The 26,015-nt window shown below is 38.6% G+C and overlaps 2 protein-coding genes across 8 annotated transcripts in view; one reads left to right on the top strand and one right to left on the bottom strand.

Moving 5' to 3' along the window:
• The first annotated feature begins 123 nt into the window (after positions 1-123).
• KCTD6 (potassium channel tetramerization domain containing 6) lies at positions 124-17,412 on the top strand. 6 transcript variants are annotated; one of them, XM_087708768.1, is made up of 4 exons: positions 148-279; positions 7,704-7,823; positions 13,182-13,289; positions 15,894-17,412. In XM_087708768.1, the coding sequence occupies exons 3-4, from the start codon at positions 13,263-13,265 to the stop codon at positions 16,578-16,580; spliced, it is 714 nt and encodes a 237-aa protein (XP_087564894.1). In that variant the 5' UTR covers positions 148-279; positions 7,704-7,823; positions 13,182-13,262; the 3' UTR covers positions 16,581-17,412. The 6 variants fall into 6 exon arrangements, with proteins under 6 accessions (XP_013924301.2, XP_087564894.1, XP_013924302.2 ...); XM_087708769.1 differs by lacking the exon at positions 148-279 and adding an exon at positions 4,545-4,811; XM_087708770.1 differs by lacking the exon at positions 148-279 and adding an exon at positions 7,389-7,412.
• Positions 17,413-21,292: 3,880 nt separating this feature from the next.
• The window catches only part of ACOX2 (acyl-CoA oxidase 2), a 36,114-nt gene continuing 31,391 nt past the window's right edge, over positions 21,293-26,015 (bottom strand). For both annotated transcript variants that reach the window (XM_087708772.1, XM_087708773.1), the window contains exon 15: positions 21,293-24,290. In XM_087708772.1, the coding sequence (XP_087564898.1) occupies positions 24,228-24,290 (63 nt within the window). In that variant the 3' untranslated portion in view covers positions 21,293-24,227. The remainder of the gene's footprint in view (positions 24,291-26,015) is intronic.

Genomic DNA, 26,015 nt, shown 5'->3' on the forward strand with positions numbered 1-26,015 from the left:
GGCAGCCTTGCTTCTGGACTCGCCGCTACTCGGCCTCGCTACCCAGGTTTACCCGCTCCTCCCTTTCCTCCTAGCTCAGCCGAAGCGAGCAGGCTCCCAAAGGCTAGGAGGAGGAGAAGAGGAGGAGAAGGCGGCGCCGGGGAGGAGCCAGACACGCAGGCGGATTCAGGCTCGGTTGTGCTCGCACCCACCGGCCTCTTCTGCGTCCGAACAGAGCCGGAGATTGAGAGAGAGAGCGGGAAGAGACGGATGGAGCTTGCGGAACGCCACAATCCCCGGGTGCGTAAATCCAGCGGGGTTTAAGATGGCGCGGGAAGCGCGGAGTGCTGCTTTAGCGCGGGGATGAGTTGGGACGGCGGGTCGGACGCTTTAGGGGAAGGGGCGAGAGAGAGAGCGAGCCCCGCGCTCTTGGAGATGGGGGTGGAGGGCCAGGCAGGAGAGGGATGTGCAGCTCGGGCGCCCTTTTGGAGACCAAGGGAAGGGGAGGTCGGAGCTCCCGGGCTCTTCGCGGGGAGGGCGAGGGGGGGGGGTTGAAACGGGGCAGGGGGAACTCCGTCCCTGGGCTCATCTCGAGGAGAGCGAGGCAGGTTGGCTCTTTTCTTTTGCGGGAGGGCTAACTTGGAGCGTGGGAGTGCGGACGGCATATGAAAGGGCGAAGAGGGAGTTCTGCAACCTTGGATGCTGCTGCTTCTGCCTGTTAATTCCCCACCGCCTCTCGCCCTCCTTTCCCCATAGTGCGCTAGCTTTTCGATGGACTTTCTCCTCCCTCCCCTGTTGAAGAACGCGTGAACCCGTCAGGGCGTGTGACTTTCGTACCTGTCACCAAAGAGGGATCCTAAACTTGCTTTTCAAGAAATAAAAAGTGCTTGAGCAAGCGCGGTTAGGAGAAAGGCAAGCCATCCATCCATCCATCCATCCATCCATCCATCCATCCATCCATCCAGCGGGAGCCCTCTAGATGCGTGAGGGCTGCCCCTCGCATCGCAGCCATCTGCCGCGGCGAGGAAGAGTCAGCCATGTAGAGTAATTCCCTCTTTGGGGACTAGGTAGGGCTAGCAGAATATGTGTCTATAAAGTTTAAACTTAAAAAAAACAATAAAGGAGGACATTTGAAAAAAAAAGTGGGTTGATTGCCTTGAAATAATAGGGTTGCCTGGAGGTTTGGGAGCTGGTGAGGTGAGGTGGAAGGAAAGGATGCATCAGCAAGGAATTAGAATCCGTGGTGTGCCTGCGGGAGACATCTCAAGAAGGGAAAGATGTGCAGAAGAAAAGTGTGCGTTTTTCTTTGCAAATCCAACTTCCTCTGTAACAATCATTGGTGCATTCCTTTTAAAGTCACAAGGTAGCCTAGCATTATTACATTAAGTAGTTTTGAAGATAAAATAATAGGGTTTTTTAATTTGTTGCTTGTCAGTTGGGGTTTCCCCCATCAGAATATTTATTGCACTGCAGAAAATCCATTTAACATTCAAGTGCAGCAGACTTCACTTACATTTCACTTTCTTTTCTGCACTGAATGTAAACACCAACCTAAACTGGGCTTTTGTGATACAGGATTTCAGTAGTCTAATGCAGTCAAGTTATTTTTAAAAATTATCTAGCTTCATTTTTTATTTGCTTCATAGGAATAAAGCCTAAATCTGAAAAGAGCTAGTCTGGTTGCTTTGTAGATCAAAATAGAGGTTCACGTTGTGCAGTAAGTACTGATAGGAAAAGATCAGTTTCAAGCAAATCCTGATGCCTGGGTCAGAAAATTCAGATGGCAGCTCCTGTTGTGATGATATAATATTTAACACTAATTAATAAATAAGCAGCGAGTTGTTTGTCCTGATGATTGAGCTGAGTCAATAGGTTTTGTTTATTTCAACCTGCTTAATGACAGGTTCAGACTTCTCAGCAAGAGGATAAGTAGATGTTGGAAATTGATGGATTAATTTGGAAGCTTTCATAGGTGTTGGATGACCAGAGTTCTTAATCAGGGACATTAAACTAATTTCAGTAATTCTATCTATGTAGCAGCTTGGCATAAATTTTAATGGTCTACTAGTTTTCATAACATTCTCATAATTTTGACTTGGAAGCTTTAGTCCATTTATGATTCTCTTATGGAATTTGAAAGAGTGATCAATTTATTATTGTAATTTCTTTGTTGTGAACTGTCCAATAAATTGAGAATTAGGTGTCATACAAGTTTATGTGATGTTAGAGGAATGATAAATGATAAACAGAAGGAAGTGAAATGTAGAAATTAATAGTGGTGATTCACAAAAGTGTATTTAGCTGTGACACAGATATTCACACATTTATGGCTGTTTATTTCACAGTTCATTTATTATTCCCTCCCTACCAGCCATGTCCATGCATGTCCTTGTTCAGCATATTCTATGTATCCCTCATGCAAATTATGTAAAAATGTATATTGTAAAAATAACAGCTATGCCCCTCAAATTGTTTGAATTTAAAGTACATAAATTGAGGGTAAAAATTGGAAGATTTCCCTGAGGCTCATGCATGGCTAACTTAGAATTTTAAGCAAGTTCCGATGTCTGGTCTTAGTGCTCTGTTAGACAGTTCATGGTTGCCTGCCAGTTAGAATACTGTTGAAGGTTTATAAAGCTCTTTTCAATCAATGAGTTGTAATTCATAATTCATTTATGAATAAAAGATTTTGTGGGTTTGTGACATTCCATAAGTGATTGCTGCATATTCTACCTACCCAGGACTACTCTTTGGTGTAGTATTGCTAATGCAGAAATAGTAATGCATCCTGAAATACAATGTTGAATAGCTATTAGCAAAAGAAATATTGCAATTTTCAGTTCTCTCTCTTGGTTTTCCTTTCCTCTTTTCAAAAACCAATCTCTTACTGATCAACTAATAGGTTATTGATCAGCTAATAGGTTGTCGGAAAATCTGTGAGGGGTGGCACCATCTATGAAAGATTTTTCAGGCTAACGTAAGGAGGAATTGCTATATACACAAATAATTGAGTATATCTAATTATTTTAAATGTACATGATAAAAAATAAAATTTGGGTTTCATTTTGGTCTTCCTTGCTCTGTCAATAATTTTGAGTGGTTTTGTTCTTTTGTTTTTTTTGCCTTGGGGGTGGTTAGTATACTAAGGAAAACTCCAATCCCCCCCCACCCCTCCCCACACACAAGCAGGACCTCTGATATATCTAGAGTAGCTGATTTTCTGCTAGTGATAATGGATAGTGGTAAGTATAGCTGGAAGAACACTATCATTGCTCGTTTAGGAATATTAAATGTACCCGTCTCATTCCTCACACCTATTGAAAAACAATCATACCTCAAGCTATGAATCTTAGTATTTTTCCACAGGGATTTTATTAATTTAAAGCATTGCTGTGTGGCTTGTCAGCCAGAAAAAAATTCCTGGTGAGGCTATATGCTAGGAAAGACTTCACTGAGGAAAGAGTAGGAACATTGGGAAAAACTGACAATATGTAATTTATTTATTAAACTTACATGCTATCCTTTTCACTCTGCAAAGTGACTCTGGTTGACTTACAATTTAAATAATATATTTAATGCTTAATTTTAAGGAACCTAAAACTTAGTGAAACCACAAATGTATTCTAAAAAATTTAAATAAACAGTTAAAAGTAGGATGCCCTTGAAAGAAAAACTGCTGGAAAAAGGGGTTTTAAAGACGGAGACATTAAAAGAAAATTAGAAATAATTTACTGAAATGAAAAAAATAACAGGAGAAGAAGCCAATGTAGTTACATGAAAAGTTTAGTGAAAACATAAAGCTGTAAGAACAAATAGGAAATGGAAAGAGGTTTAGGTCACACAGAATCATGCAGACTCTATAACTGTGAAGTTGGTACCAAGACAAATAATAATATGAACTGAGGTTAGGGAAGGAAACTAATAGAAATAGCTTATTTTGAAATGTTCACATTGAAAGAGAAAAAAGAATTCATATATTGCCAATATAGTGATACAACTAATTGCAATTGCTCAGTGAACAAAAAGGCAGCGCTAGATCTTATTTTGGTTTAGGTATTTTCTAACAAAAAAGTATGTCTTCATCAGAAAATCTAAAGAGCTGAATGAGAAGGCATATTTGATGCTTTGGAAAGGATAACAACGTGGCTTGGGAATGGCTTTTTGCTCTGAATGAATCGAATCTGCAATACAAAGGTATTAGCTGCTGATATGAATAAAATCAGACAAATTCCAAGTTTGATTGCTTATTTGATTTGGAAGGTACCTAGAGGGGTAAATAAATTATACTTATGAAAAAGATGTTTGACTAAGAGTTGATTGTGAACTGAATATAAACCAGCAGAATGATAGGGCTATAAAAAAAAAGCAGACTTAATTTTTGCGCAATATTCTGCCTTGATTAAATATCTATTTCAAATATTGCTTCTTATAAAAAGGATTCAGAAAAGGCAGCCAGAATGATCAGGAGACTAGAAACCAATACTTACAAAGAAAGATGGAATCTTTTGTACGTTGGTATCAACATTTAACCTTGGGAAAAGATGATCCTGTATGTTTCAACATCCATGCTTCAAAAACATCATTAAAAAAAGGTCACGATTAGAATTTTTTTCTGGAATAGAATAGTGGATTTAAGCTACAGGGAAGGAAAATTTAACTGAATGTTAGATGCAATTTTCCAACAGTGGTGAGATGACTTTCATTGGATGAGTTCTGGGAGAAGCTAAACAACCATCTTCTTTGAATGCCAGCACTGAACAGGAGGCTGGTGGCAATTAATTCCTTCCAACTCTGTGACTTTAGAGAGACTGATTCAACCTTTTTGTGTCTGGGTAAGAAACACCTTCAAGCAATTTCCACAGCCAAATGCTATCTAGATCAGTCATTGGTCCTGGGTGGTTGAATGTTACCTGAGCACGAACCTCAGTTTTTGGAGAATAGGTCAGAAGGAAGGGCTGAGGATTAAAGCAGTGAACTGGCCAGTGGAAATCAGAGAGGAGTTATTTCTTCAAGACTATGAACAAACTGTTTTTGTTATTCTGAGTCTTGTTTATGCATGTATGCCCTACAGTAACCCTTCCTTTCCTGGCCTTTCATCTTGTACTCAATCTATCTTTGTACTGCGCAGGTATTTCCTGCATTAGATACATGATGGGTTTTTTGCTGTCCATTTGTACTTCATAGATAGAAGTCGTGTCAACAAAATCTTGCTATTTCATACCCTCCATGGCCCCAGTGGATTTACAGATAATTTAAACTATGTTGCTGTAATGATATGCAAGGTAGAAATAGTAGAATGGAGCTGAAGTCTTTTGAATCCCGAAGATTTAAATGTCTTGCTTGTAGTTGGAAAGGAATATAGCATTTTATTGTGAGGTAAGTTTATTGTGAAGAAAGAGAGTCACATTCCAAAATGTGGAAATAGCCACAAAATCTAAATCTGATTTCATTTCATTTACAAAATAAGGGTTGCTTAACTATTACAGCATAGCTGGAATGTGCCACTACTAATTTTTGCTTCAGAGTAGATTCTGCTGCATCAGAGTAAAGTCTGGATTGGACTTCTCCATCACTGCAGGTAGGGAACATATGTACCTGTCGTTCAGAGATGGTGGCTAGCTGTTGCATTTATACATCTGCAAATGTTAGTTCTGGCTAGGGAGTGCTTAAACAGCAAAGCATAGAACAGGAAGTCAGATCAATCAATCAGCACATAGGACGCACACCTTCTCACTATTTGCAGGTGGTATTTGGGAGGTGTGCATTGGTCCATGTGAAGCCATTTGCAAGCTACTATATTTTTCAGACTATAAGATGCATCTTTCCCTCCAAAAAAGAGGGAGATAATCTGGGTGCATCTTATACATTGAATACAGCATTTTTGGCCTCCCGAAACCCCGCCCCCTTCGCAAAAATGGATGTGCAGAGGCTTTGGGAGGCCTGCAAAGTGCTCCCGGGGGCTGGGGAGGGCAAAAACAAGCATAAAATGAGCTGTTTTTTGCCTCCCCCCCCAGCTTCCAGAAGCACTCTACAAGCCTCCCAAAGCCTATGCATGCCCTAAAAACAGGACCGTTTTCATGAAAAATGGGCCAGTTCTCCCCCTCCACCCCATAGCCACGAGAAACACTTTGCAGGCCTCTAAACTCTGCATGCCCTGTTTTTCACAAAAAATGAGGCATGCAGAGAGTTGGGAAGAGTGCAAAAACTTTTTTTTAAAAGTTTACCTCTTCAAAATCTTGGTGCATTTTATACTCTGAAAAATACGGTATGTTGTGAAAAATGGTATAAGTCACTTTTTTCAGTGCCATTGTAACTTCTAAAGGTCACTAAACAAACTGTTGTAAATCGAGGACTACCTGTATTGTAACTTAAGGTTTTGGTGGTATATACCTTTGGTAGTAGAACACTGTTGCTGGGAGAATCATGTCTTTTGTTGTATGCCTGGACAGTTTTTTCAGTGTGTCTTTCAAATCTTACAGTCTGGAAGCCTAACAAAACTTCTGCCAAGTTCTAGGATCGCTCAGTAGTGAATCTTTATGGTTTTGCTAGTTAGCATTCTTTGCCTAAAATCAGCAAGACCTGGATAGAGAGAAGGGGATCAAGGAGTAAGCTGTGATTTATTTCTCCCATTTATGACCTGGTAGATCAATAATGCCACAGTATGCCCAGTCACCAGAAAACTTCCTCTGTACTATTATTATATTTTGTACTAACTTTGATTCCTCTTGCTTTGAGAAGCTGTTTAAAAATACCTTTCCTCCTCCATCTCCTCTTACATTTTTCTCTTTTCTTTTTTCTTTCTGCCAAATTCTGTTTTGTAAGGGAAGAAATTCAGCAGAAATAGCAGTGTATTTCTCCTTGAAGCTAGGACACATGCTCCATCTGTTAAATATATAAAACATTATAGTGCCAGAGGCAGGAAGCTTGGTATAATGGGATGTAATTGTCAGTCTGGGAACAGCTTGAGGGCCTGACAGCGCTGAGTTGTGTAATGAAGGTTTCAGCCTCTTGTTAGGTAAATTCTTTTAAAACAGACCTTTTGAACTTTTGGGTTTTGTCAAGACTAAAAAGTCAAAATGCTTTCAATGTCCTAGATGGGTAGAAAACCTGCCCATTGGTGGCAGAATGGGAAGAACAATGCGCCTTGTGCATAGTTTGCCAACTCATATTCCATTTCAGGGATCTTTGGCTAAAAGGAACTTGGATAAAAAATATGGAAAACATCTTGCTTGAGATAAATCAGTGGTCTGAATTTACACTGTGTAGTAAACCATGGGTTTATGGTGTTGCCTGATCCAGAAATCATCTTACAAACATGACGGCCACAGAATACTTGAAAGTAAAAAAACCACATTATGCCTTAGCAGTGTAAAAATACAGATGTAGTAATTCTTGCTTATTTCCCTTTAGGTAATTTCACTGATCCTTTACAGGTAATGAAAGAGACATTCTTATTTGTTTGGCCCTATATTTGGAGATATGAATTCATTCTTAATCTAAATCACATATCTATTTAACTTATTTCTTGAAGTAAAAGAGAGAAGAAGGACAATCTATCATTCCTTAGAAGCCAATAAAAATGTTTTGTTTAGAATTGCCCAAAATATATAATTGTACTCTTGTTATTATAATAAATAATAATAATCAGACCTATTGTTACTTTTATGGAATGAGACTTGGCACGATGTGAAAATGTCAAATAAATATACATTTTTGTATTACAGGAACCTGGTACAAGCAATTTGCTTTGTGGTGTGTTGTTCATATTAACATACTAACAAAATGAAATTCAATGGTGAAAAAAATAAGGTTCTAAATTTGGGCAAGAAAAACAAAATGCACAGGTGCAGTATATGTGGTACCTTGCTTAATAGTGGTGACTGTGAGAGGGATCTTGGAGTCCTAGTGGACAATCACTTAAATATGAGCCAGCAGTGTGCTGCAGCAGCCAAAAAAGCCAACACAATTCTAGGCTGCATAAACAGAGGATTAGAATCAAGATCATGTGAAGTGTTAATACCACTTTATAATGCCTTAGTAAGGCCACACTTGGAATACTGCATCCAATTTTGGTCGCCATGATGTTGAGACTCCAGAAAGAGTGCAGAGAAGAGCAACAAAGATGATTAGGGGACTCGAGGATAAAACATATAAACAACAGTTGCTGGAACTGGGTATGTCTAGTCTTATGAAAAGAAGAATTTGGGGTGACATGATAGCAGTGTTCCAATATCTCAGGGGTTGCTACAAAGAAGGAGTCAAACTATTCTCCAAAGCCCCTGAGGGCAGAACAAGAAGCAATGGGTGGAAACTAATCAAGGAGAGAAGCAACTTAGAACTGAGGAGAAATTTCTTGACAGAACAAAATAATCAGTGGAACAACTTGCTTCCAGAAGTTGTGAATGCTCCAACACTGGAAGTTTTTAAGAAGATGTTGGATAACCATTTGTCTGAAGTGGTATAGGGTTTCCTGTCTAAGCAGGATTGGACTAGAAAACCTCCAAGGTCCCCTCCAATTCTGTTTATTCTATTCTATTCGTGTCCTATATGTATTATTCTTGCACTTCTACTCTAGGGATTGATTCTGCATATTTTTCACATTTTCAATTTTAAGATGGTTATAGTTTATGTAGAAATACAGGCCTTTCTTTTATTGAAAGCTGCAAGGGAAAAAAACCCAGGGTGAAACAATGCCCTTCCTAAATGCAGCTTTATTATTTCCAGATTAGAATTGTTGGTCAGAATCGGCAGCCCTGCTGTGTTTTCTTGTACAAGATAGACTACTTGGTTCTTTTTTAGCTTTATGCTGCATTTTAAAACAAGGTTTCTGCATAGTTCTGGAAATCTACTTTAATCAATAAGGCTGTGCGTGTGTGTTTTGTGTGGGGCAGAGCAAATGTCTACATGTGTAAAAGGGTTAGGAAGCGCTCACCTGAACCAATTGCTTTAATAAATTATGCATTCTGATGCTGCACAACATTGTGATCAAAAGCTATTTCGTCTGCTATGGAGAAGACGGGAAGATGTAAATCTTTGCTACTTCCCCCAGAGTTGTTGTTTATTCATCAATTTAAGGCCTTCAGGGATATTAAAGGTAATGGAAATTGGTCAGTGAATTTAAATAGATTGGTCAGACTGCTCTATGTAGGCAAGGAGTCTACATGGGATGTCGGTGGACTTCCAAGGCCATCCTGTCCCATACAATGAAACATCAGTGAAATTCTATGATAGTTTCCAATAGGATTTTTTAAAAAAATATTGTTGCTTGTGGTAACCTTTCTCATGAATATGTAGTAGGTTACTCAAGTTTTGAAAGAGAGAATGAAGGCTACTAGCAGCTTCTACCAAAGGCCCCATTTGTTTTCCATTATGTGTTTCTATAACTGAAGGGATTTTCATTCATTTGTTCTTTCTTTCAAGAAACAGCCTATTCTTTAGAAAACATTTTTGAAGCATAGGCTTAGTTGTTCTTTTCCTGTATGTGTTATTGATCAAGTGAACTAACCAAGTAGTCAAATGTGATTGCACCCGGATTTGATTTACTGCCTTGAGAAAAATTAGGCTTTTACATGTTCAGGCCTCATAAACTTCTTTTCATATTAAAGGGAATTGAGAACTGAGATTAACCTCTGCAGTTGGCAGTGGTTTGTCCAGCCTAGTCAACAGATTTGTTTGAAAAAATATATATACAGAGTCTTGTCTCTGAAAAGCACTAGGTGGTTTATACCAAATCGTAACTTAAAAGGATGCTTCCAAATTATAGCATCGTATGAAACACAAAAACCCAGCAATCAAAATATTTGGAGTATTAAAAAGAACTGGGTTAAAATGGTAACTTATAATTATGTTTAATTCCTTCTTATATAAATAATGTTAATTTTGGAAGATTATTGAGGCTGAGCTCCCTTCAAATGCAAGCAAGAACGGCTCCTTTATATACACATCTGATCACACTTTCTAAGAGGATAAAATAGATGAAGGGACCTAACTAGATTCCTAATTCCTAAGGCTTACAAATAAATGGATTTAAATTAATAGTTTGGGTACAGTGAGAGTGAACAGTATAATTTGCAACCAAGTAGTTTCTTAAATGCTTTACTTTATTTTTATGGGCTTTTTAAATAGGTATTTTTCAAATAATGGCATTTATTACATTTCATAATTTAATTATAATTTATTTTGTATTCTATTGCTTTTGATATTGTATTTTGTGTAATTTAATCACTTATTGAAATATTAGAAAAGTTAATTTATTAGTTATTTTAACACATTTCTAAATCCATTGTTTATTTACCTGGTCCTTCACTTTCTGGAGTCTTTTTCTTCTTTTTATATACATATATTTTCCTCAAGATCTTCAGTAAATAATTTACATACTACTAAAACTCTCATTGTATTTATCTGTTTGTTCTTTTTAGTTAGCCCAAATGGTGTATTTATACTGCACCATTTTTTTGTCTCAATGTATTTAAAATCCGCTAATATAAATGTAATGTTAAGAAGTAAACAATTCAGGATCCATTATACCCTGTGGAATTGAAACTTGAATGATATTTACACCAGTTGTGGCTGTTGTAGAACTCCAGCAATCATATTCCCTGCTGGTTTCCCACAAGCAAAATCAATTGGGAAGCCAGTAGAAAGTCATAATTGGACCACACATAGTCATTCTGTTTGGTCTGTCTATGCTAATTCTTTTATCTTTTGGGGTTAGTAAATATTGACTTGTTATTGAAGTTGTTTTGCCACTACAATACATTTTTGGGTTGTTGTTTTTTCATGGGCATTGATTGGGGTAAAAAAAAATACAAATGTTTATTTTCGTCATATCATACTACACTACTTTCTCTCAGAGGATTAGCCAAGGGGCCACAGGGTTGTCAAGAATACATCAAAAAGTGAAATGGATTACCAAGCTTAAGTGAGTCACCAAAAGGCCATGCTTTAGGAGTTGTTTGGTCATAGAAAATGTCATAGCAGAGGATCTCAATAGACAAATACTGTGTTTCCCTAAAAATAAGACAAGGTCTTATTTTCTTTTGATTTCCAAAATATGCACTTGGTCTTATTTTCGGGGAAGTCTTATTATTTTTGAGGTGCAGGATGTGGCGAGCTTGGTCACCTCATGGCTGCTGCTTGTGTTGCAATATTTTTGAAGAGGGCTTATTTTCAGGAAAGGGCATATTTAGTGCATGCGCTCAAAAGCCCAATTGGGCTTATTATCTGGGGAGGCCTTATTTTAAGGGAAACAGGGTAGGTAACTATAGAAGATGAATAAGGGGCATACCAACGTGCCTACCATCTCTGTCCTAATGTTTCTTTTTATTTGTATCCATTTCATGGATCCAAATCATGTTTATACTTATATATGTTGTCTAATACATGCTTGACAAAATAAATAAAAAATAAAATAAATGGGAGAAAATAGCCATTTAAGTATTCTGACCCTAAACAATTTAGTGGATCTTAACACTTAGAAATTGGGAGTCAGTTTTTTCAAACAAGGGAGCCATCATGCTCCATGCACCCAATCTTGCTTCGCAATTGGGCTACTACACTATGGATCAACTTAGTTTCTAAATAAATTCCAATAAGGCAATGGTTCCCAAACTTGGCAACTTTAAGACTTGTGGACTTCAACTCCCAGAATTCTCCAGCCAGCTCTGCTCTGCTGGCTGGAGAATTCTGGGAGTTGAAGTCCACAAGTCTTAAAGTTGCCAAGTTTGGGAATCACTGCAATAAGGCACATGTGATGAAATTGAGACCTTGGTAAGATCTGCATCTTTCAGAGGTAAGAATAATTGGTAATGGACTTAATGACTTAAAACACATTTTCTTCTGGTGATATAGCTTGCAACTTTGGATGTTAAATAGGCAATACCAAAGATATGGGATGGTGCAAATGTATTGTACTGTGAGTAGACAATATCTAGAAATAGGTCACCATTTTTAGATCTGGTTTAGCGGCTCTCTATTCTCTCTTTTTTCCTTTATCCTCACACTTTTTCTGTGAAGATACATTTTAATTACATTTTTCAATATAGGAAACTTGTCTTTTGGGGTATAATGAGAATTAAAAAAATGAGTGTGACACTGCTGTTTCTAACTAAGCATTAAGCTCTCATTGATCTTTCGCTAAATATTGCAGAGGAGTCTTGTTCTGCTGTGGGCGTGGGTCACCATTTGGGGTGATTTATAATAATTCCCCATTGTAAGAGGCAAAGAATGATATATGTGAACTTCTGTTTTTGCTTATGCAGTGTAATAAAAGGAAACCCCATTACGTGGTACCAGAAACCGTGGGTTTCCATAATAATGGCCAAATCCCAGCTTGCTATTTATTGGAGAGCAAAATTTTAGCTTTGGAGAAGAAAGTAACACCATCCAGAGCTGGAGCTTGGGAAATTAAAAAGTATTCTGGGGGAAGATAGGAATGAACCATTTTCATAGAGTATTGTTGCCAAGAAAAATATACAGACCATATTATTACCAGGAATTGAGCTCTACTTGAGATGGACTTTAGTCTGGCCCATACAATAGCTGACTTAAACGTGAATGAAAAATAAAAGTTGTAGTTATTTTTCATATCAAAATCTTCTCATCTCTAGTATGTTAGGCAGGATTGAATAAGAATACTAGTTGGTACTAGCATTCTTATTCCTAGAATATTTTTTGGGATAGGAGTTTTGAAAAATCTGAATTGTTTCGAAGACCTTATCTGTGTTTGTTTCTAGAACAGTAACTGTATTAACCTTTTCCAGTAAAAACAGCTTAAATGTTTTAGACTAAAAGATATTATTATTGCAAAATCTTCTTGTGGACTTTGGACTGAAATCCATAAAAATGTACTTGATAATAAATGCTTTAGTAATTCGGGTGTTGTGATCTGGATTAGAACATTGTTAAAATATATGCTGAAATAATTTGTTTTATTATTAAAAAATCAGGCTGAAGACACATGCATGGTTTATGTTGAAATTTTTCTGTCTTTCCAATTCTCAATCAGTTTTCATATTTCCTGAGAGGCTGTATAAGGTTCAAAATAGTCAGGATGCAGAAGGAATTCTATCATATTTGATTTAATTTGTGTTTCTTTGTAGCTGGCATCCAAGATAGAGACAACTTGCTTTTTATGTTTATTGTAAGTGCTCCTAATGTACAATGCTTTCTCCCCCCCCCCCCCCAAATTCTCCACCAAACAGAGTAAGAGTAAGTGGTGAATTCTACATCTTTTCAAAAACACCAGATAAATCCAGATTTGTGCAGACTGTGCATTGGAACAGATGGATAATGGAGACTGGGGACATATAGTAAGTATTTCTATTGTTCAATAACATACATTTTTCAGAATATAAAAAAATTCTCATACAAAGTGGTGCTGTTATAGTTTTTTTTTAATCCTAAAGCTACGTTTAAAATATTAAAGACGTCACAGACCTATAGCAAAAGTTAATTTGCTAAGCTAATTAGAAGAATTCAGAGATCCTGTTTATGCTGATTGGAAAGCCCTTTTTATGCATTGGATGAAGTTAGGTTATTTTGAAATGGTTAATCGGAGAGCACTCATACTCTGTCAGTTTATATATAAAAAATTCTTGTTTCTCCCCCTATGAGTGGTCTTCCTCAGTTTTGGATCCTCCAACAGATGCCTTGGAGTTTTGAGGTTTAGCACAGTATCTTTGTTGTTCCTAACTCTGCCATTACCAAACATGTGAGAACCAGTTTGGTCTAGAGGGTTAAGTCACTAGACTAGAAAGCAGGAGACCATAAGTTTTAGTCCCACCATAAAAGCCAGCTGGGTGATTTTCAGCCAGTCACTCTATCTTGGCCCAACTCACCTCATAGGGTAGTTGTTAGGGAGAAAATAGGAGGAGGAAGATTTACTGGAAATGTTCACTGTCTTAAGTTAGTTGTAAAAATAATAAAGATAGGATATAAACAAGCAAATTAACTTCTAAATCACGAGAAGAATTGAAATGGATGTGTGAGCACATGCACATATGTATAAGATAAGGAGAGGACTAACACAAGTGATGCTTAAATAGTGGAGGTGACAGAAATTAAATGATATTAAGCTGAAATGGAGGTTCAAGAGGAGAAATTTCACGCAACCCTTTTTTTCAGCAAATCTGATGTAGTGATCCTGTTTTCAATTAATCTCTGCCTGCTAAAATGGCTGTTGTGTGGTGAAACCTCATTCAGTAAAGCTTATTTTGGAGAATTTCCCAGTTGTCCTCCTTGGATGTTCTAGTTAATTCAAGTGAACATCTCTAGTTTCACAGCACTGTATTCCCAAAAATGTCTGTGTTCTTTGGATTCCGCCCCATGTTCTTTCTGCATTATTGTTTTTTCAGTGAAGCAGTAACAAACTACTTTCCAATTGTGTTTTAAATAACCATTGCTACTTCAACTATTTCCTCCAATAAACAAGGAAAAGTTGCAAGTTGTTTACCTTTTCTAGAGCCTGTATGTCATATTTAAAAGAGCCTTACATGCCAGAAGCAATTTATACTTTCTCTGATGCACATTTCAGAATCACTGTTTTTCAGTGGTACACTTTTTAAAATAAATTATTTCAGTGAGGTATGTTTTTTTTTGTTATTTAGAATAGAATAACAATGAAAAGGACCTTGGAGGTCTTCTATTGCAACCCCTTGCTTAGGCAGGAAACCCTATACCAGTGATGGCTATGTAACCTTTTTCTCTTCGTCTGCTGAAATCGTGCGAGCGTGCCCACACCCATAATGCAATGCGCCCCTGCGCATGCATTACCCCCGTGCATGCATGCAACCTCCCCACGCTTCCATGCATGCACATGACACCCCCCGTGCCCTGTTTTGGTCCTAGCAGCCTCTCTGAAGCCTCCTGGGACCAAAAATGGGGCGCCGGGGGGGGGGGGGAAGCACAGCACCATCTCCTACATGCATGGCAGAGACCCGGAAATTAGATGACCAGTGGGAAGTGCACGCACATGTGCAGTGGAACTGAGCTGGGCAACGTTGGCATGCCCGCAGAGAGGGCTCCATGTGCCACATGTGGCACGTGTGACATAGGTTCGCCATCACGGCACTACACCATTTCAGACAAATGGTTATTTGTCTCTTCTGAAAGCTCCAATCAAATCTGATACATTGGTCCTCCGACATTGCGTTCTTTTAAATATATTATTCAATTGGTTTGTTGTTGTTAAGCTATCCTGGAATTCAACCAACAAGGCCTGTAAGCGAAGTTAAAGGGTACAGGGATACCACTTTAAATTGTGATCTATTGGATTTGCTTAGCTTTTTAGATATCTGAAAAAAGGTTAATTAGAAGGTTAAACCTGTTTCCCATTCCAGAGAGATGGAATAATGGGTTAAAATTACAGAAAGGCAATTTCCACTTAATGTTTGAAAAATACTTCTTAACAATAACATTAGTTCAGACTGATAAGAGTTGTTTTTTTTGATATGCAGATGACTTATGGTGATTTATTAAATAAAGGTAGTCCTCAACTTATGATTACAATTCAGCCCAAAAATTTATGTTATTAAGTGAGAAATTTGTTACGCGAGTTTGTTCCATTTTACGACTTCTCGCTCCATTTGCTAAATGAATCACTGCAGTTCTTAAATCAGTAAAATGTTTGTTAAGTGAATCTGGTTTCCCCATTGACTTTGTTCGTCAGAAGGTCACAGAAGGGGATCACATGACTCCGGAACACTGCAATCGTCATAAATGTGAGTCAGTTGTCAAGCATCCGAATGTAAATCACATGACCTTGGGGCTGCTGCAATGGTCATGGGTGAAAAATGGTCATAAGTAACTTTGAATGGCCACTGTTGTAAGTCGAGGACTACCTGTATTTAAAACCAGGTAACGTGTGCTCATATGAGTGTAAAAGAGTTCTGAAACTTACTTTTTTCCTCCCTAAGATGACTGAGCCGATCACTCTAAATGTGGGTGGACACTTGTATACGACATCGTTTACAACTCTCACGAGGTATCCTGATTCGATGTTGGGGGCCATGTTCAGGGGCGGTTTCCCGACTGCCAGAGATTCTCAGGGCAATTACTTCATTGACCGAGATGGGCCACTTTTCCGGTACATTCTCAACTTTTTACGAACCTCAGAGCTAACACTACCTTTGGATTTTAAGGAATTCGATCTGCTTCGGAAAGAGGCGGATTTTTACCAGATTGAACCCTTAATACAATGTCTGAATGATCCTAAACCTTTGTATTCCGTGGATACTTTTGAAGAGGTAGTAGAGTTGTCTAGTACACGCAAACTATCAAAGTACTCCAACCCGGTGGCAGTGATCATCACACAGCTAACCATCACAACCAAGGTCCACTCATTGCTGGAAGGCATTTCCAACTATTTCACCAAGTGGAATAAGCATATGATGGACACCAGGGACTGCCAAGTTTCTTTCACGTTTGGGCCCTGTGATTACCACCAAGAAGTCTCTCTCAGAGTCCACCTGATGGAGTATATAACAAAGCAAGGCTTCACCATCCGAAACACGAGGGTCCACCACATGAGTGAACGAGCCAATGAAAACACAGTCGAGCACAACTGGACTTTCTGCAGGCTGGCGCGGAAATCAGATGATTGATTTTCCATTCATTCTCTTGTTTTTAATTTTCAAGAAGATGACCCAGCATCCTTAGAACAATGCATTAGGAATGGGTCTGGCTTTGTCTAAAACAGTATTGGAGGCTTTCTGTTCTTATTTTGTTCTGAATATTTATTATTGGTTTTTAAAGATTGGAGAGTGGACATGTGCTGGACTCTTCTGTCTTTTGTCTCGTGAGAAACGTATGCATGTGGCTGCTCTTAATATTATGACTTTTTAAAAACAAGGGATAAACAAGAGGGCATCCTTTAAAAACATGGCAGATGATCACATTATAACATTTGTGTTTTGTTATGGTCATGGACCACAATATAGAATGATAAAAATCAGCGTCCAGGTTTAAACTGCTTAATCCATCCCCTTATTATTACAACGTCTGGGAACAAGAGTTAAAGAGTTAAATAAAGAGTTAAAACTGGAGAAATTCCTTCTGGAATCTGGATTGTCCCCAGAAATGGCTACGGTGCTTTTGGAGATGAAATACTGCCATCATGTAACCTAACCTTGTTTTTCCTTAATCAGTGAGTGAACAGTATTATAACAATTTAGTTACCAACAAACCTCCATTGCTTTTATTTTCCAAAATGCAGCATTTTGCAGTTATGGCAACTGTTCCTTTCTATGCATTATAAATCAAGCAACCAAATATTATATCTGCAGCTATGAAAGTACAATTAGAAGTATTTATATTGGATTCTGAATGCAAATCCATCCTGTGGTAGAAATCCTTGTTTTTTAATGCCATGTGCAATATTATGTCCAAATGTAATGCTTTTCAACAAAACGCTAATAAAACACAGTCTGGAAATTATATTTGCAAGCTGTTTGTTCCTATCTATTTTCCTACTTATTTGTTTTATACTCTAGGACATGTAATAATAGCAAAGGAAAGAACATTTAAAGTAGAGACAGAACTTAAAATTATTGGCTAGGCTTTTCAAAGCACTTGTAAATGGAAAATAGGCTGGACAATGCAAATGACATTTTCTTAGAATAGGAACCAATATGCCGTACCTCCTCTTCTGATCTCTGCCCCATCTGATAATTAAATGAGAAGTTGGCATGCTATACAAAGCCCTACTCTCTAGTGTAGCATTTGCTCCCTAGGGGAGCCTTTGGCCTCATGTAAGGCATTCTTTGAAAATGAAGTAGGTTGGGGTGCAGAGAGCAAAAACTGGTTGCAGAAGCGAGTTTATTATTTTGGTTCTGATAAATTGCATTTTTGTCTATGCCGTTTAGAGCAATTGTTTCATGAATAAGTTATCTTTCCATGGCAATCCTTTGTTGACAATCTCCCCAACATGATCTCAAAATTCCAAGGATCCATTCAGATACAGAAATATTATTCTTTCCAATATAGAATCTGAATACTTGGTCCATTTGGCCTAGAGCTCTTTAAAATTTCCAGGGGTTTCCTTTTGCTTATGAACCCTGCATTATACTTTAGAACTAACCTTGATGAATATTTAAACAACTATTTTCATAGTTTATAGCCAGAAAGCAAAAACTATGGAAACTGAAATCTTTCTTGTCTTCGTGGCCATATAGAGAAGATGGAAGTTTTCCTTGAGTTTGTCATGACTCATATATAATATTAAATCATAGTTTAATATGCGCAAATGTAGACAGTAAGTCTGTATGTATGTACTTTTCATATGGATTTGATTTCATAGTCATGTTGTTTGCAATTTGGAACAGAAAAAGGCTGTTGCTGACCGGCATCCTTAGGGAATTAAGCATGTAGCTATGAGTCCAAGCCTTTCTTATATATTTCCAAAGCTTTTACTAACTTGCCTAAATGTTCCTGACTTGAATACATAATTTTGAATCCTGGAACAATATTTTGACAACTATATAGAACAGTACAGAAATTGCTTTAAAATACATTTAAGAGTATGCTATTTTAAGAGATGCACAGTCAAGTTTAGGTGTTTCCTAAGCATGCTGATTCTAGGCTATTTAAACTGATGTACCAGATCATGGCAGATTGTCATGAAAAATTACTTTAATTTATTTTACAGAGCTTATAGGCTACAGGGCATTGGGTGGTGGTCGGAAACCCATAAATCTACCAAATTCAGAGTAGCTGGGACAATCTTGAGAGGCAAATACCGGTAGGAAGAGGGAATAAAGGCAGCTGTCATGCTGAAAAGCAAACCTCAGATTCTCTGAATGCCAGCAACTATTCCCATTTCACCTCTGTAAGTTTAGAAGGGCCTGGTTGTGACACTGAAACTGCTCAGGCTACATCCACTGTGTTCAGTTCCTACCCCCAAATTGCAAAAGACACTTTATTGGTAATGGAAATAAAAAGAGGATGGAGACCTACAACAACTTATTATTTCAGGCCTACACCTTTAATGTTTTGAAACAGGAAACTAAAGTATCAGGTATCCTGATATAACCTAACCATGCTGTCAGCATTGCCAGCATTGCATTGCATAAGGAACAAAGCAGGAGCTATACTTCACTCAAAAAACACGTTTCTCCTGAAAGAGGTGGCATCCATTCCAACATGATCCCTAAACATAAAACGATGTGGAACAAGAGGGATGCATCATGCACAATGTAATTGACTATTGCAGTGTGCTGTATATGGGGTTGTCCTTGAAAAAACATCCAGAATCTTTCAATTGGCTCAAAATGCAGTGGCCTGCATGGTTTTGTGGGAGTCCAAATTTGCATTTGTGCCACTTCTTTTGCAGGAGCTGCGCTGGTTGCTGATTTGCTTCCAGGTGTAATTCAAGGGGCTGCTTATCAACTTTAAAGCCCTAGGTGGTTTTGGGCAGGTTAATTGACAGTGTGACTCTCCCGGGTTACGTATCTCTGGCCCAACAAAACAGAAAGGCAGGGCATGTTGCAGGTCCCAACTATCAGGAAAGTACATGCGGTGGAATCTAGGAAAAGGGCCGTCTCTGTGGTTGCTCCAGTGGTGGCTTTCAAAATATTGTAGAACCTCTTCTGTAGGTTTGCCCTGCTTTGTGGGAGTGGCTTGCCAGCCGTGTGACCAGGTGGGAGTGGCCAACTTGTAAAATGTGGTGAAACTCACTTAACGCTCTTGCTTAGCAACCAAATGTTGGCTCAGAAACTCTGGCATTTGAAGCACGCAAGTAAAGCTGTCAAGTTACAAGACCTTGCACCCCTAACCCTTTAGAAAAAAACCCCAGGGGTGTTCAAACTTGACACCTTTAAGACTTGTGGACTTCAACTTCCAGAATTCCTCCTCTCGCTCTTCATCTTGATGATGTCCGAACGGGCGGGGGGAGGGAGCTGGAACCGGTTCTAAACTGCACTGTAGATTTGTGGAACCTCTTCTATAGAAGAAGTTAGAACTGGCAGGAAATCACCCCTGGGTGGCTCCCTCCCTTTGGAACATCATTTCCCTCATAGATAAGATTGGCCCCCCACCTTGTTGCTTTTTTGCGAGGCCTTGAAGACATCCTTTTGTCAGTGGGCTTGGGGATCCCACTCAGAGCTGATCAAGTGACTTATCTGGTTCTGTTGTCACCACAACAGGGTATGTGTATGTGGGTGTGTGTTAAATTGTGGGTTTTAACCACCTGGAATCACTATGTATTCAGCAGCTATGCAGCTAGTCCTCAACAAACATTTGTTTAGCGATTGTTTGAAGTTATAACAGCACTGTTATAGTCACTGAAAAAAGTGACTTATGACCAGTACTCACACTTATGACTATCACAGCATAATCACAGATATGTGATCAGAATTTGCATACTTGGCAGTGGGCATGTCTTTCCGACAGCTGCATTGTCATAAGGTCATGTGATCACCATTTGCCAGCTGGCTTCTCACAAGCAGTGTCAATGGGCGGAAGCCAGATTAGCGACAGCTTTGGAAGCCATAATATCACTGGAAGCTTAATGATCCAATGATTCACTTAGCAACTGCAGTGATTCAGTTAAGAACTGTGGTAAAAAAAAGTTCATAAAATCAGGTATGACTCACTTAAGTTTAACAAAAGAAATTCTGGTCCCAATTCTCATAATTTGAGGACTACCTCTACAAATTAACTTAAATACATAGATAAGATAGACAGACAGACACGAATGTATAGAGGCTAAGTGGGAGAGATCATACATTTCTGGGACTGGATCTATTCTTAGGAATTTTTACATAAAGAGCAAACGTTAAGTTTAAATATTAATCTGATGCAAACCCTTAGCATTTGCTGTATTAGCTCCTGCGTTATATTCTGGTATATATGCGTATGTACTTTAATTGCATCAGAAACAATTTAGTATTTTTAATAAGATGAAATTCATAATGAATCTTGGCAATTAGTAATGTTTTGTGCCAATTAAGCAGCTCATTTTAGAATTTGCAACATGGTACACAACTCTCAATGTTATTGGATTTGAGAAAAAATAGCAGTTTTAATAAAGATTTTCGTAAGCACTGAAATATGCAATGAAAGACAATGGTTTGGTTTTTGTTGTTGCTGCTGACATTGCAGGAAATTGTGCCTCTACTTCTGACCGTAAAGAATCTTTGTGTGGTTAATTATTATTTTTGCTGTTTCTTTTCTTTTGCTGGGGAGGGAAAATTATCTCTAAAAATGAATAGAAACTTTGAAATAAATGTTAAATGTTGTAGAGCAAAGTAAATCTGATAAAGGAAATGACTGGAGCAAGCTAATTTTTATTGTCTGTAAATCACAGGAGTCATTCATCTATGCCCAGCCCACATCATAATTTATTAATTAAAATATTTTATAATAAAATATGGTTTTTATTAGTCATAGCACTTTGTCGAGATTCTGAAATATCACCTCTTAAACTTTAAAATTTCAATTCCTCATGACTATAGTGATTAAATCTTTACACTTGATTGCCAAATTTTAATTTATCATTTGATCTCTATGTCTTTATTTTCTGTAATTCAAGGCAGCATATATAATGCTTCTGATCCCTATTTGCTACACAGCAATAGCCTGCAAGGTGGACTCACCTGAGAAAAAGTGGCCCATAGCTGGTTTTGGTACCTAAGGGGGCACTAGAAGACACAGTCTCCTGGTTTGGGATTCTGGTTTCTTGGCCTGCACCTTCAACACTGTACCAATCAGGTCCCTCAGTTGAGTGCGTCAAGAAACATTTTTTAATAGCTTTATGAGGTGAATTAAGCTGCCTTTATAACTTTTAGCAGCACCCAAATGAGGCCCCTGGTTGTGACACCTGATCTGCCCGAATCCATCCTTTTCACCTGGTTGCTACCCTTCAGGGGAACAAATCTAAGGCTGCTTCTGTAGGTATGTATTTTGTGATACCCCTTAGATTTTTTAAAAAGGAACCTTTTCACTTCTAATTTAAAATACATGCCTGATGCCTTTATGCCTTTACGTGCCTTTACATGCCTTTACGCAGTGGAATGTTAAGAGGAGACTGCTTTATATTCAAAACATTTCAAGCTTGAAATGGGTTATTCTGAGGTTGTTGGAAATGTTCTGGATGTTGCAAGATGTTCAATGCTTGATTTAGAACTTGTAACTTCTCCAGAAAAAATAAAACACTATTGGAAACTTTCCCAAAAGGTCTGAACAATCATTTCCAACTTGAAACAGGGCATGTTGAACAGAGTTTTTAAAAAAATATTATGGATGTCAGTCATTTTATTCTTAATTAAGCTAGATAACAAATATAACTAATCGTGTATTGATTGTGTTCTTTTGTCCTTCAAAAGCTTCTTTGTAAATGGGATTGTAGGACAAAGACAAATATAATGTAACTTACAAAGCAGTTGCAGACAAATCCCATATTCCAGTTTAAATTTACTAGCTCATCACATAGAGGGTTGTAAATGTATTTATAATACCTCTGGCTGTATCTAACTCTTTTATTCAATTCTCATCTATGTTTGAAGGTCACTATATTTCAACATATTCCTTTTAACTTCTTGGTGATTTTTTGTTACTTTATTTGTAGAAGATGGAGAAATAGCAAATGTCCAAAATACAGTTGAGATGAGATCCAGTTTGAATACAGATCTGAATCCAGTGTTAACAATCGCAAGATAAAACGTCAAACATTTGTAATATGCGCTGTAAGAAAAAGCATCCCAAGTTTTGAGATTTTAGAAGGGGATGGGAGAGGCAGCACAATATATATGATGTGTTTGGTTCTGAGAATGCACTTAAGTAAAGCAAAATTAGATTTGAGGTCAGTGTGTATTCAATCAGTAAGGACAGCTGGTGTAATTTTCTAATTGCCCTCCAGCGATACTATCTCAGGGTCATTTTGTGAAATTGATTTGGTCCATAACTAGTAAGCCTCCAATGGGGGTTTCACTAGGAACTTTTTCAAAAATTAAATAAGCCCTAAAACTTTGTGAGAACCACTTTAGTGTCATGATTAAGGCACCAGGCTAGAATCTGGGAGACTTGTGAGTTCTAATGCCAATGTAGGCATAAAGCCAACGGTGACCTTGGGCCAGTCCCTCCCTCTCATCATTGAGAGAAGCAACCTAGAACTAAGAAGAAATTTCCTGACAGTTAGATCAATTAACCAGTGGAACAACTTATCTCCAGAAGTTGTGAATTCTCCAACACTGGAAGTTTTAAAGAAGATATTGGACAACCATTTGTCTGAAATAGTAGAGGGATTCCTGCCTGAGCAGGGGGTTGGACTAAAAGACCTCCAAGGTCCCTTCCAACTCTTTAACTATTATTATCCCAACCGCAAGTACTAGTCTAGGCAATTGCTAGAAATCAGCACTGACTCAAAAGCAATCCAATTCTATGAACCCTTTCCTATTAGCACCTCATCACCACTGTTTTAAGGCAGGGGTCCCCAACCCCTGGTCCTTGGACAGGCATCAGTCCAAGAGATGCCAGAAGCTGGTCCACGCAAACAAGTGAAGCCCCATCTATAGGAGGCAGGCAGCATGCGAAACCACACCCCCTCCGGCCCATGGAAAAACCTCTTTCCATGAAACCGGTCTCTGGCACCCAAAAGATTGGGGGGGTGCTGCTTTAGGGCATCCTCTTCTAGCTTACTGGCTCCCAAATGACTTGGACTACAACTTCCCTGTGGATGGTTGCAGTCTAGTATATTTGAAGGGCATCAGGATTGATAAGATTCTTTTGGGAATATGTATGATTTTTCCTAGTTCTAACTGGATGGACTTTGTTTGACTGTATGCAAAATCTGTGAAACACTATCCGGTGGTGAAACATCTTGTGAACATCCCACCATCATATGCTCTTTAGGAATCAGCTGCCTGCCTTTTGTATGGCAAAAGAACTCTGCTGTTTATAGAGATTCTCAATCATCCAGGTCATGGTTGTTCCAAAGGTGCTTTTTCCAAAAGGCAACTGGATTTTTTTTTTTTGGATTTTTTTTCCCTTTGAAAATATTTTGCTTCTCATCCAAGAAACTTCTTCTCTTCAAAGAAAGACGCCTCTTGGATGAGAAACAAAACATTTTCAAAGGGAACCCCACCCCCACCCCAATGTCCAGTTGCCTTTTGGAAAAAGCACCTTTGGGAGAATTGAGTCTGCTGCTTATCCAGCTTAAAGGCAGTCTGCAATTACATTTCATGTGCTTATTAAGGAAAACATAGTGTTGCTTGGAAGGCAGTTTGGAAAAGAGTTTCCCCGTGCCAGACTCCTCTTCAAAGCTTGGAGAGAGCGTTCTGGAAAAGTGGCTTTAAGTATGTCTTGAAGACTCGATCATCCTGTTGGAAAGGGAAAGGGAAGGGAAAGCATTAGGCATATGACTTGTTGGCAAAGGCAAGGCAGAACATAATAGCTTGATATTCTCATTACAGCTTCATAACTAACTCCATGTTTATATTTTCACTGTGTTAAACTAAATGTAGTGTAACCAGGGCTCCTAAGTTCTTAATAGAAAGTAAAAATTTCCCCTGTCCAGTTGTGTCTAGGGAACAGTGCTCATTTCCAATTCACAGTTGAAGAGCCCAGCATTGTCCAAAGATGCTTCTGTGGTTATATGGCCAGCATGACTAAACGCCGAGGTGATGAAATGCTGTTACCTTCCCACTGAAGTGGTACCTATTTATCTAATTGCATTTAGATGTTTTCGAACTGCTAAGTTGGCAGGACCTGGGGCAAGACTGGGACCCCGTCATTCAGTGCTTGGGTTTCAAACTGCCAACCTTCCAGTTGATAAACCCAGCTAGAACAAGTTCTTATCCAAAACAAAATAGCAGTCTGCAAATAGTCCTTAAAAATCTTAAGACAAAGAAACCAATGCCATATAGGTCAGGAATCAGGACTGCTTTCACTGTAACAGTAATAGAATCCTACAAGTCTGACTGTGCTTTCCCCTCCCTCGTTTTATCTGTACAATCTGGGGAGGGTGTGTTTGATGCTTTTTCAAATTACTTTTTGGAATGGACACAAGCCCACTTATCTGACCATTGCTTTGGTAGTTCTTCCTCTTGTCCTTCAAGGCCTTTCTCTATGGCCACTATAGCAAGGGAGCTAGGGCCTGAGTGAACGATTCCCCCTCAAATATTTGAAAATGGACAAAAAGGGGAATGTTGCAAGCCCAGGTTGTATGCTACATTCTGAGAACTTTAGAATAATTGTATGCTGTCACAAATTGCATCTGATGATCAGAGCTGACAAGGATGGAGGGCAATCCATTATAGCTAGTCCTCGGCTTACGACCACAATTGAGAGCAGCATTTCTGTTGCTGAGCAAGACAGTTGTTAAGTGAGTCACACCTGATTTTATGACCTTTCCCCCCACAGTTGTTAAATGCATCATTACTAATAAGTAAATCATATAATCATGCTTCCCCATTGGCTTTGCTTGTCAGAAGGTCACAGGGTCACAAATGGTGATCACATGATGACCCCAGGGAAGTCAACTGTTACAAATACAGCCAGTTGCCAAGTGCCCAAATTTTAATCATATGACTGTGAGGATACTGCAACAGCTGTAAGTGCGAAGATTGATTATACGTTACATTTTTCAGCAGTGTTGTAATTTCGAATGGTTGTTAGTTGAGGACTACTTATAGTGTGGCAATGCAGGCCTTGTCTATTATTGCAGAGCTTTCCTATGCCAAGTCTCTGTCCTTGATTTATGACACTGCCCCCTCCCCCTTTCCCCCCCTTTTCTGATTAATTGTTCTAACTGTCAGGAAATTTCTCCTCAGTTCTAAGTTGCTTCTCTCTTTGATTAGTTTCCACCCATTGCTTCTTGTTCTACCCTCAGGTGCTTTGGAGAATAGTTTGACTCCCTCTTCTTTGTGGCAACCCCTGAGATATTGGAACACTGCTATCATGTCTCCCCTAGTCCTTCTTTTCATTAAACTAGACACACCCAGTTCCTGCAACCATTCTTCATATGTTTTAGCCTCCAGTCCTCTAACCATCTTTGTTGCTCTTCTCTGCATTCTTTCTAGAGTCTCCACATCTTTTTTACATCA

This window comes from Thamnophis sirtalis, unplaced genomic scaffold (genome assembly GCF_051295495.1).
Source record: "Thamnophis sirtalis isolate CommonGarterSnake01/CBP01778 unplaced genomic scaffold, rThaSir2_p1.2 scaffold_3, whole genome shotgun sequence".
Lineage (NCBI taxonomy): Eukaryota > Metazoa > Chordata > Lepidosauria > Squamata > Natricidae > Thamnophis > Thamnophis sirtalis.